The sequence below is a fragment of the Mercenaria mercenaria genome, unplaced genomic scaffold (assembly GCF_021730395.1).
Source record: "Mercenaria mercenaria strain notata unplaced genomic scaffold, MADL_Memer_1 contig_3157, whole genome shotgun sequence".
NCBI classification, from domain to species: Eukaryota; Metazoa; Mollusca; class Bivalvia; order Venerida; family Veneridae; genus Mercenaria; species Mercenaria mercenaria.
The window spans coordinates 15,215-27,783 of NW_026461271.1; the positions used below are offsets into that span (position 1 = coordinate 15,215).

General features: G+C 35.2%; 1 protein-coding gene across 1 annotated transcript in view; it reads right to left on the bottom strand.

The window, feature by feature from the left end:
* Window positions 1-12,569, bottom strand: part of LOC128552794 (uncharacterized) — a 40,522-nt gene that overhangs the window by 11,872 nt on the left and 16,081 nt on the right. Inside the window, exons 9-12 of the mRNA XM_053533861.1 lie at window positions 5,001-5,123; window positions 4,279-4,405; window positions 2,985-3,104; window positions 2,355-2,459 (exon numbers count right to left, since the gene is read on the bottom strand). Coding sequence (XP_053389836.1) covers window positions 4,295-4,405; window positions 5,001-5,123 — 234 coding nt within the window. The 3' untranslated portion in view covers window positions 2,355-2,459; window positions 2,985-3,104; window positions 4,279-4,294. The remainder of the gene's footprint in view (window positions 1-2,354; window positions 2,460-2,984; window positions 3,105-4,278; window positions 4,406-5,000; window positions 5,124-12,569) is intronic.

Consider the following 12,569-nt stretch of genomic DNA (forward strand, 5'->3'; position numbering starts at 1 on the left):
ACAAGAGGGCCATGATGGCCCTATATCGCTGTTATCATTGCACTTGAGGACAAGTCCAAAGGACAGGAACAACAAAGGGAAAAAATTTAACCAAAAAGAAAAACAAGAGGGCCATGAAGGCCCTGCATCGCTCACCTGACCTACTGACCTAAAGATCATCAAGATTAACATTCTGACTAAGTTTCATTAAGATATGGTCATAAATGTGGCCTCGAAAGTGTTAAATAGCTATTCCTTTGATTTGACTCTGTGACCTAGTTTCTGACCCCATATGACCACGATTCGAACTTGACCTAAAGACCATAAGGCCATCACTCTGGAACCCATAATGAAATCTCGCCAGTTCAAGAAAGGAACCAAGATCTTATGGTGATACAAGTTGTGTGCAAGTTTGGTTAAACTGAAGCTGCTATTATGCAGACAAGGTCAGGGGCCATAACTCTGGAACCCATAATGGAATCTGGCCAGTTCAAGAAAGGAACTAAGATCTTCTGATAACACAAGTTGTGTGCCAGTTTGGTAAAAATCAAATCATAAATAAAGCTGCTATTGTGCAGACAAGGTCAAAATAGCTAATTTTGGCCCTTTCAGGGGCCATAACTCTGGAACCCATGATGGAATCTGGCCAGTTCAAAAAAGGAACCGAGTTCTTATGGTGATACAAGTTGTGTGCAAGTTTGGTTAAAATAAAATCATAAATGAAACCACTATCGTGCAGACAAGGAATCGTTGATGCACGGACTATTCGAAGAATTGATTGAAGAATGGGGTCAAAATATTTCTACAGATATTCAGACAAAAGAAATAAATAGATTAGACAAACAATGTTCCTGTATTACTATGATTTCGATAAGTCTTGCACTAAATGGCAATATATGAGGCAATTTCAAAGTCCAGAAAGGGCCATAATTCAGTCAAAATAGTTATGTACTCTTGCCTACAGATGGAAATTATAATGATAAACAAGTGTTCAAAGTTTAAAAGCCATATGTCAAATAGTTTTGACAAAACATGGACTTGTATGAAAACAGAACCAATTTCAAAGTCCAAAAAGGGCCATAATTCAAAAAATATAAACTGGTACGAAAAACTTAACCAAGATTTCTAAGTCAAAAGGGGCCATAATTCAGCCAAAATCCTTGATGGAGTTATGTACTCTTGCCTATAACTGGACATGGTGATGGTAAATAGGTGTTGAAAGTTTCAAAGCTTTATCTCAAAAGACTTTGTCAAAATATGAACTGGTACGAAATACTTAACCAAGATTTCTAAGTCAAAAGGGGCCATAATTCAGCCAAAATCCTTGATGGAGTTATGTACTCTTGCCTATAACTGGCCATGGTGATGGTAAACAAGTGTTTAAAGTTTCAAAGCTTTATCTTAAAAGACTTTGTCAAAATATGAACTGGTACGAAAAACTTAACCACGATTTCTAAGTCAAAAGGGGCCATAATTCAGCCAAAATCCTTGATGGAGTTATGTGCTCTTGCCTATAACTGGCCATGATGATGGTAAACAAGTGTTGAAAGTTTCAAAGCTTTATCTTAAAAGACTTTGTCAAAATATGAACTGGTACGAAAAACTTAACCATGATTTCTAAGTCAGAAGGGGCCATAATTCAGCCAAAATCCTTGATGGAGTTATGTGCTCTTGCCTATAACTGGCCATGATGATGGTAAACAAGTGTTGAAAGTTTCAAAGCTTTATCTCAAAAGACTTTGTCAAAATGTGGACTGGTACGAAAAACTTAACCAAGGTGTGACGCCGACGCCGACGCCGTGGTGAGTAGGATAGCTCTACTTATTCTTCGAATAGTCGAGCTAATGAAACACAAAAAAAAACAAAAACACTTGATCTGGGTGGTGGGCAAGACCGAGTGGAAAGTGAGGTGGGGGAATGGTACAACTCTGCATCTTAATAAATATTCATGGAAAGTTTGAAAAAAAAAACAAATAAAAAGGAATGATTTTTTTTCTTTTGGGGGGGGGGGGGGGGGGGGGGGGGGGGGGGGGGGGGGGGGGGGGGGTGACCAAGGCAAGGTGGTGACCAGGTGTGGGTACAAAACTTCACATGTTTATACTAAATGTTAATGGAAAAGAATGAAAGAAGTTTATTGAAATTCTACCAATGGGTTGGTTTGTTATGTACAAATCCGTAGATTTTTAAACAATTCAAGGGCAATAACTCTAAGGCAAATTGACTAATTGAAAAAAAAATGACCTGCATCATCGAAGTATGTTGGTTCATATTTCTCTCAAGTTTCATGAAATTCTACCACTGGTCGCAAAAGCAAATCACATGATGCTAGCAGGTTAAAGGTTAAGAAACACAAGTTGCAAAGTTTGGATCAATACCTGGTATGTTTTGATGATGACCTGACAATCCTGTCTGATCTGTTGTGTCTCCTCCTTCGCTTCCTTCAGTTTTACTGTCATCTTCTCTAACTGAATCTTTGTCTCCTACAATACAATAATCATACACAAATATAATAAAAATTATATACTTACCCTGCTTAATTTCTAAAATTTACTGCTCCATCATTCAACCTGGGCAATATCATAAATTATTCAAGGGGTTGTTCATTGAAAATTTACTCACTGAATAGTTAACAGTGCAGATCATGATCAGACTGCCTGGATGTGAAGGCTGATCTTGGTCTACTCTGGCCGCAAAGGCAGAAGCGCTTACCACTGGCAGGCTAAAGATTAAACAATACATCACTTCAGGTAAAATCTTAAAACACAGTTACAGTTATTTTAACAGTATAAACATTCCAGTAAAAGTAAAAAGGGAGATAACTTTTCTCCTAAAAGGTAAGTTTACCGCAACATTTCAAAGACTTATTGTGCAACAACATGCAGTAAAGTCTGATTCTTATGCCATCACGTCTTCTGAAGATTGTGTGAAACATCTGATTACATTCACATTAACATTTTAGCCACACCAGTCAAAGCCTGTTCTACCTTATTCTGGCATTATATTACCTTGTGTGTTTCAAGTTCTACTTTCAGTTTATTCTGAGTACACTTGACCCTCACATCAGCTGAAGACACCATCTCTTTATGTTTGTCCAGTTCTCTTTGTATATTTGACATCTCTGCATTCTAAAATTAGAAACCATTATTTCTATATTATAGTTATACAGGTATCTCTAGTTAGGCCAGACAAAAACAGAATGGAAAGTATTAATGAACCCGATTGATAAAGATGGCAACATGAATACTGCTGTCAAGGAAATCCATTTAAGGTGAGAGAACTTACCCAATATGGAATAATGTCTGGTCATTACATCAACAGAAATGCTGGGAACATGCAGAAGACGTTACAACATCATACAACCACTAATATGAAATACCAAGAGTTCCACGACATATAGCCCTTTAAAAGTTCTTGATACACCATGACTGATCATCTCCAAATACAAGAACCAATTCATACAAATTTATACAGCATGACCCACCCATCCTACCACCCCACTCCACTCCACTCTCACACTTTTCAAGATGGAAACAAAAACAAGCACTTTGTTTCTAATACAAAAGAACTCATAGTGAGGCAATACATTTATCTGGCATGTTCTAATGAAACACAATTAAAATTTTCATATTTCATTCTGTCATTTTGCTAACAAATATCAAATTTATACAGAATGTAACTGCATATATGTAAATTTATGCACATATGCAATATCTGCATACAAATGTTTTCAATATGTAAATCAGCAAACAAATTTCTTTGATGAATAATATGTTTCAATCAATATTTTGTAATGTTGTTTACCCATTAACTTTCCCTTTAAATATTTCTCATTTTGCTTTATACTATATAAATGCTATGTGTTTACATTTTTGGCATAAAACTTATTTATGTAAAGATGGCTTATGGTATTAACATACATGTATGTAAATATGAATTTTTTCAAGGTATAGATGCAAAGTAGAAAACATCAAAATAATGATTCCAAGAGAATGGCAAGTGCCTGGAGCCAGTTGTTTGAAACTTTAACAGTTGATTAAGCTAACAGTTGATTAACTTATATAGTAAAATTTCGACACTGTAGAAAACTTAGAAATACAAATATATGGCTTAAGGGTTATGAACATTTAAACGTCTTTACAGCAAAATCAAAACATCATACTAGTGTTTCCCACCAAGACTAGTATTTTGAATCAAATTTTAACAAGCAATTAGTTTAACAGTCTGTTAAAGTTTTGAACAACTGGGCCCAGGACTTTTTTTTAAACGACAAACAAAATCAATATTACACATATAGTATACTTTTTTAACAAAGATGTTATTCTGGTGTTGTATGTAAATCTCTTCCAACCCCAGCAGCTAACTTGGACCTCTGTTCTTTTACTGCTCTCATCCGCACTAAAAATGCATCGCGTTCCTTCTCCATTTCCTGGAAAACGTTTCAAAGATTTGTAAAGAAATAAATGTAAATAATTCTTAATAACTATGTCAAATCCAGTTATGTGAAATTCTAGCATTAGGATGCATTGAAAATGCATCAAAACACAAATGTGCGATAGTTCTTTGAAAATAGTATTTATAAAGGTGCTGAGTCGTCCAAAAGTGTGGCTCCTTTATGCTCTCTTTTTCTAGAATTCAATGCAAATATCAGTAAACTTACTATCAATATGTAGAGTAATATATGTGCTCTGTATGCTGTTCAACTGTTACGTAAGACAACTCAATCTTTCTATGACTTAATGTTGCTTGATAAGTTTTTCTTAAGAGAACCTGAAACATGCACCCAAAATGAAGAGATAGTCAAATACTAAAACTGCACTTCATACAATTATCACTCTATCAAATTTAACCCCACCCTCCCCCCTCCCCCTCACACAGATTACACAGTTATGAAAGTTGTTACAACTGGGAGCACTGATAAAATATGAAATTAAATTCTTTATAAAAACTTGGTATATATTTTTATTACAACATCAGAAATATTTGAAAAGAGAAGCTGCAATTTCTACACAACAATATTTTACCTTGAGTTTGTTTTCTGCTCTCTCAGCTTGTTTCTGGAACTCCAGACTTTTATGTTCTGCCTGTGCAAATTTCACAACCATTGTATCTTTTTCTCTAGTTGCTTCCTCACACTGTTTCTTAACCTGTCCAAGAGAAATAGTTTAAAATTAATGGTCAGTTGTTTTTTCAATTCTGTTTAAAAAGAAGTATTTTGGTGTCAAAAACAAAGAGGATTTATAAGTTAAACACAAATACCTATCACCAACTCTCAATGAATTTTTTTAAAAGTTCAAACTAAATATAGTGTAGTAGATATTGACTGTGGTAAAAATAGATGCAAACAGAGGGCACAGTCCATCTCTGGAAATGATGCATGTTAGGATTAACCAGACAAAAACAAATAACACCAGAGTGTGCAGCAGATGTTATCAGAGACAACAACTCTTAAAGGTTTTATACAACCAGAAGTGTCATTCGAACAGAGTTTAACTTGGTAAGTAGCCAGACAATGATTAAACTGGCTTATTTTAATATTTACCTGCTAAATTTCTAAGACGGACTGGTCCATCATTCAAGTTGTGCAGTAACACTTATTATTCAAAGGGGTGTTCACTGAAAATGTACTGACTGAATAGTGAACAGTGCAGACCATGATCAGTCTGCACGGTTTGCACTGGGTGCAAAGGCAGAATGATTTGCCACCAGAAAGCTAAAAGTTAATACCATTTCTATGAAAAAGGTGTTCTTGTCTGCAATTAAAAATTTTAAACTTCTCAAAATATGGTATTTAATCAATTTCTTTCCCCAACAAAAATTCCATTCTCTGGCTTTGATCTGTCTTGTATCTGAGGCTTCAGATATCAAATTTTAAAGATGTCATCTTTTATGAACTTGGAAAATATGAATATTTCTTCAGTTTGTTCTTTCTGAAGCTTCATGTATAATGCTGCTTCTTTCCTATTTCAAATAGAATATTTCTATAAAATGAAGCCAGAGCTTTTTTTTTTATTTTAGGATTGCCAGTTTGTTTGTAGTTGTTTTTTCCGTAGAAAGGAATAAAATAAAAATGAATACAAAAAGAACATTTTTCTTCATTTGATTTTGACTCTTTATCATCACAAAATGCATATCTGTGTATACTGGCAATGATAATGGTTCTGTTTCCTGACCTAAAGCAGCCAAAACTTGGCAACAAGATGGTTGGTACCTAAAAATACCCTTGCCTTTTAATAGATAATACACTAAATGTTTCAGGTTAAAATGCTGTTACAGTTCTTTATAAACTGTAATGCTACAAATACCTGGTAAGTGATAACAAGAGGGCCATGAAGGCCCTGTATCGCTCACCTGACCTATCAACCTAAAGATCATCAAGATTAATATTCTGACCAAGTTTCATTAAGATATGGTCATAAATGTGACCTCTAAAGTGTTAACTAGCTATTCCTTTGATTTGACCCAGTGACCTAGTTTTTGACCAGACATGACCCAGATTTGAACTTGACCTAAAGATCATCAAGTTAAACATTCTAAGTTTCATGAAGATACAGTCATAAATGTGGCCTCTAGGTTGTTAACAAGCTTTTCCTTTGATTTGACCTAGTGACCTAGTTTTTGACCCCACCTGACCCAGAGTTAAACTTGACCTAAAGATCATCAAGATTAACATTCTGACCAAGTTTTATTAAGATATGGTCATAAATGTGGCCTCTAAAGTGTTAACAAGCTTTTCCTTTGATTTGACCCAGTGACCAAGTTTTTGATCCGACATGACCCAGATTCGAACTTGTCCTAAAGATCATCAAGTTAAACATTCTGACTAAGTATTACAAAGATACAGTCATAAATATGGCCTCTAGAGTGTTAACAAGCTTTTCCTTTGATTTGACCTGGTGACCTAGTTTTTGACCCCACCTAACCCAGATTTGAACTTGAGCTATAGATCAGCAAGTTTAACATTTTGACCAAGATTCATTAAGATATGGTCATAAATGTGTCCTCTACAGTGTAAACTAGCTTTTCCTTTGATTTGACTGGGTGACCTAGTTTTTAATCCTACATGACCCAGATTCTAACTGGATCTTAAAATCATCAATATTAACATTCTGACCAAGTTTCATGAAGAAACAGTCACAAATGCGGCCTCTTACACTGCTAACTGTGACCTCTAGAGTGTTAACAAGCTTTTCCTTTGATTTGACCTGGTGACCTAGTTTTTGACCCAAGATGACCCAATATCAAATTTGTCCAAGATTTTATTGAGGGTAACATTCTGACCAAGTTTCATTAAGATTGGGCCAAAATTGTGACCTCCAGAGTGTTAACAAGTTTTTCCTTTGATTTGACCTGGTGACCTAGTTTTTGATCCAACATGACCCAATATCAAACTCGTCCAAGATTTTATTGAGGGTAACATTCTGACCAAGTTTCATTAAGATTAGGCCAAAATTGTGACCTCTAGAGTGTTAACAGTCAAATTGTTGACGCCGACAGACTCCGACGGACGACGAAGGATGACGGACACAGGGCGATCACTAAAGCTCACCTTGAGCACTTCGTGCTCAGGTGAGCTAAAAACAGCAGCTGAAATCTTTCACAATAAATTTTTTGGATGAATCTATAAAGAAATTATCTAACGAAGAAAAATGTACATGTGAAGGAAAACTCACAGATAAGGAATGTATTAAAGCCCTTTTTGACATGAAAAACAATATAAGTCCAGGCTCCGATGGTCTTACAACAGAATTTTATAAAAATGTTTTGGAAAGACATTAAGGTATACTTTATAAACGCTCTTTGTATTCATATGAGGAGGGAGAAATGTCAGACCTGCAAAAACAAAGTATTTTAACATATCTTGCCTCCTACAAGTTTCTTGCATTTCTATTGGTCAATAGACGTCACGTGGAGACAGGATATATTCCATATCCTGCTAGTATATTTCAGATATGAATTTTGATTAAAACAAAATGGCTGCCACACTGCTGGCTTAATTGAATCAAGCCAGATTATTTATAAGCTCCAGTGATAGTATCGTTTCCGAGAGTAAATTCAGTGTTTTCTTGCCGATTTCATTCTACTTAAGCTGAGGCTCATGAAGTTTGACAAAAGTTAGCCGTAAAAGCAGAATAACTCTGTATGGAATACACGGACGTTGAAATCTTGTTTTGGAAGTTAGTTAAATCATCGTGAAATAAAGGAATTGACATATTTGTTACTCAGCAGTTTGTTGTAGGATCATTTAATCTACGTGCAAGATAAATGATTTAACAGGAAACAGGATGAAAGCTCTCGCCTGATATGGATTTCTTCGACAGCATATATCACGTATCCTGTCGTCAACAAGCAGTGTAACTAATAATATTACCCAAATCTGGAAATGACCAAACTTCACTAGTGAACTGGCGACCAATTAGTTTACTTAATGTTGACTACAAAATTGCAACAAAAACTATCTCTAATTGCCTTAAAAATGTTTTACCACATAATTATTATAAGTTATGAGCAAACTGGATTCATGAAAGGAAGATATATAGGGAAAATGTGCGCCTTATTTTTGAAATTATAGAATATCTCAATCAACAAAATTTACCTGGTCTTCTCTTGTTTTCAGATTATGAAAAGGCATTTGATAGGCATTTGATAGTTTAAGCCATGATTTTATAATGCTAAGTTTAAAGAGAATTCCTATAGTTTTTTCCTTTCATAGAATTTTTTCAAATTCATATATATGATAGGAAAACAATGAACAAATAAAAACAATGGGTCACCAGGCTTGTTTTTGTGAAAAATTGTTTTGAACACACCCACTGTTAAGGCCTAAAAAAAAATTCTTTGTTTCTGGTAACATGCTCAAAAAAATTAGGGTAGGTAGGTCGGAATTTTTTTTTTTTTTGTAATTTTTTTTTAAGGGAGACTTTTCGGAAATTACTTTTTTGTCAAAAAATGATTACAAATAAGGGGGTTATGCCTGTAGAGCATCACTAAGTTGATTTCTAACATCACTGGCCATGTTTAAAGCATAAAAAGTGCAGTTTTGCATCTTTTTGTTAAAAAATTGAAAAAAAATATTCTCCAAGGCCATAAAAACATTTAGGGTCGGGCCGAAAATTTAGGGTAAGTCGGGAAACCGGAAACAAACAAAAAAATTTTTTTTTACGCCTAATGAAACTGCTAGCGATTTTTCAACATTTTCATAATTTTCTGCTTTTTTTAAAAATACCAACCAAAATATACATAAAGACAGCACAATAAGGTTTATTCTTTTTACAGATTTTATTATATACTTATTTGATATCATAATCATATTTGTAATACTATATCCTTACAATAATTAAACAAGAGGACCATGATGATCCTGAATCGCTCACCTCTTCCCATATGACCCAGTTTTGAGTATGACGTCGTTTTTTCTATTATTTGACATAGTGACCTAGTTTTTGAGCTCATGTGACCCAGTTTTGAACTTGACCTAGATATTATCAAGATAAAAATTCTGACCAATTTTCATGAAGATCCATTGAAAAATATGGTCTCTAGACAGGTCACAAGGTTTTTCTATTATTTGACCTATTGACCTAGTTTTCGGAGGTACGTGACCCTGTTTTGAACTTTAACTAGATATCATCCAGGTGAACATTCTCACTAATTTTCATGAAGATCTCATGAAAAATGTGGCCTCTAGAGAGGTCACAAGGTTTTTCTATTTTTATACCTACTGGCCTAGTTTTTGACCGCACGTGACCCAGTTTCGAAAGTGACCTAGATATCATCAAGGTGAATATTCAGATCAATTTTCATGAAGATCCATTGAAAAATATGGCCTCCAGAGAGGTCAAAAGATTTTAATAATTTTAGACCTACTGACCTAGTTTTTGATCGCAGTTGACCCAGTTTCAAACTTGATCTAGATATCATCAAGATGAACATTCAGACAAACTTTCATACAGATCCCATGAAAAGTATGGCCTCTAGAGAGGTCACAAGGTTTTTTTATTATTTGACCTACTGACCTAGTTTTTTAAGGCACGTGACCCAGTTTCAAGCTTGACCTAGATATCATCAAGGTGAACATTCTGACCAATTTTTATGGATATCCATTCACAAGTATGGCCTCTAGAGAGGTCAAAAGGTTTTTCTATTTTTAGACCTACTGACCTAGTTTTTGACCGCATGTGACCCAGTTTCAAACTTGACCTAGATATCATCAAGATGAACATTCAGACCAACTTTCATACAGATCCCATGAAAAATATGGCCTTTAGAGAGGTCACAAGGTTTTTCTATTATTTGACCTACTGACCTAGTTTTTGAAGGCACGTGACCCTGTTTCAAACTTGACCTAGATATCATCAAGATGAACATTCAGACCAACTTTCATACAGATCCCATGAAAAATATGGCCTTTAGAAAGGTCACAAGGTTTTTCTATTATTTGACCTACTGACCTAGTTTTTGAAGGCACGTGACCCAGTTTCAAACTTGACCTGGATATCATCAAGGTGAACGTTCTGACCAATTTTCATGAAGATCTTGTGAAATATATGGCCTCTAGAGAGGTCACAAGGTTTTTCTATTTTTAGACATACTGACAGTTTTTGATGGCTCGTGACCCAGTTTCGAACTTGACTTAGATATCATCAAGGTGAACATTCTGACCAATTTTCATGAAGATCTTGTGAAATATATGGCCTCTAGAGAGGTCACAAGGTTTTTCTATTTTTAGACCTACTGACCTAGTTTTTGATGGCACGTGACCCAGTTTCGAACTTGACCTAGATATCATCAAGATGAACATTCTGACCAACTTTCATAAAGATCCCATGAAAAATGTAACCTCTAGAGTGGTCACAAGCAAAAGTTTACGGACGCACGCACGCACGCACGACAGATAACGGACACCGCGTTGATCACAAAAGCTCACCTTGTCACTTTGTGACAGGTGAGCTAAAAAAGAATATTGTTTCATATTCACTTTTGTGAACATTTTTCAATGAAAAACACCCATAGTGAAGAATACTTTTTTTAGATTCTGAAAAAGCTCTTTCATAGAATTTTTTCCTGTTTTTCTTGTTATAGATAACTGTATTGTGAGCATAAAATGGCTAAAAATGATTGGGTCACCCGGCAAAATTTTTTGTTAAGACCGCTAGAATACAACACCTCTTCGGACGGAAAATGGCGCGAACCTTACCAAACTGATTACATGTATGTCTGCTAGAAGTTTTTAAAAAAGTTTTAATTTTTTTTAATTCTTTCTATAATTGAATACTAAATAATCTGAAGGGTGATATTGTCTCATCAGTACTAAGTCAATTGTCTTACATTATCTGAACAACACTGTCTTTTGCTAAAATGCAATGTGAAAACACAACCACAAAAAGGCAAGATACCTGTCAGGCAGAGTACTTGTCAATATAACATAAACCAGTATCAACATTGGATTACTGATGAAACTTACCAAAAATGTTATTTCATTCAAGATACCTCATATTTAAGATTCTCTGTCACATGTTTCAACAAATGTTGACTTCACTTCAGTTTTCCATAGAAAGTGTCGGCTGCGCAGAAAGATGTGCATAAACAAGAGGACCATGATGGTCCTGAATCGCTCACCTGTCCCCACATGACCCAGTTTTAAACCGAGTATGATGTCGTTTTTTTCTATTATTTGATATTGTGACCTAGTTTTTGAGCTCATGTGACCCAGTGTTGAATCTGATCTAGATATCATCAAGATAAAAATTCTAACCAATTTTCATGAAGATCCACTGAAAAATATGGCCTCTAGAGAGGTCACAAGATTTTTTATTATTTGACCTACTGACTTAGTTATTGAAGGCACGTGACCCAGTTCGAACAAGACCTAGATATACATCAAGGTGAACATTCTGACCAATTTTCATGAAGATCCATTCAAAAGTATGGCCTCTAGAGAGGTCACAAGGTTTTTCTATTTTTAGACCTACTGACCTAGTTTTTGACCGCAGTTGACCCAGTTTCAAACCTGACCTAGATATCATCAAGATGAACATTCAGACCAATTTTCATATAGTTCCCATGAAAAATATGGCCTCTAGAGAGGTCACAAGGCTTTTTAGTTATTTGACCTACTGACCTAGTTATTAAAAACATGTGACCAAGTTTCGAACAAGACCTAGATATCATCAAGGTGAACATTCTGACTTATTTTCATGAAGATCCGTTGAAAAGTATGGCCTAGAGAGGTCACAAGGTTTTTCTATTTTTTAGACCTACTGACCTAGTTTTTGACCGCAGTTGAACAAGTTTCGAAACTTGACCTAGATATCATCAAGATAAAAAATCTGACCAATTTTCATACAGATCCCATGAAAAATATGGCCTCTAGAAAGGTCACAAGGTTTTTTTGTTATTTGACCTACTGTCCTAGTTATTGAAGGCACGTGACCCAGTTTCGAAACTGACCTAGATATCATCAAGGTGAACATTCTGACCAATTTTCATGAAGATCCATTCACAAGTATGGCCTCTAAAGAGGTCACACAGTTTTTCTATTTTTAGACCTACTGACCTAGTTTTTGACCACAGTTGACCCAGTTTCGAACTTG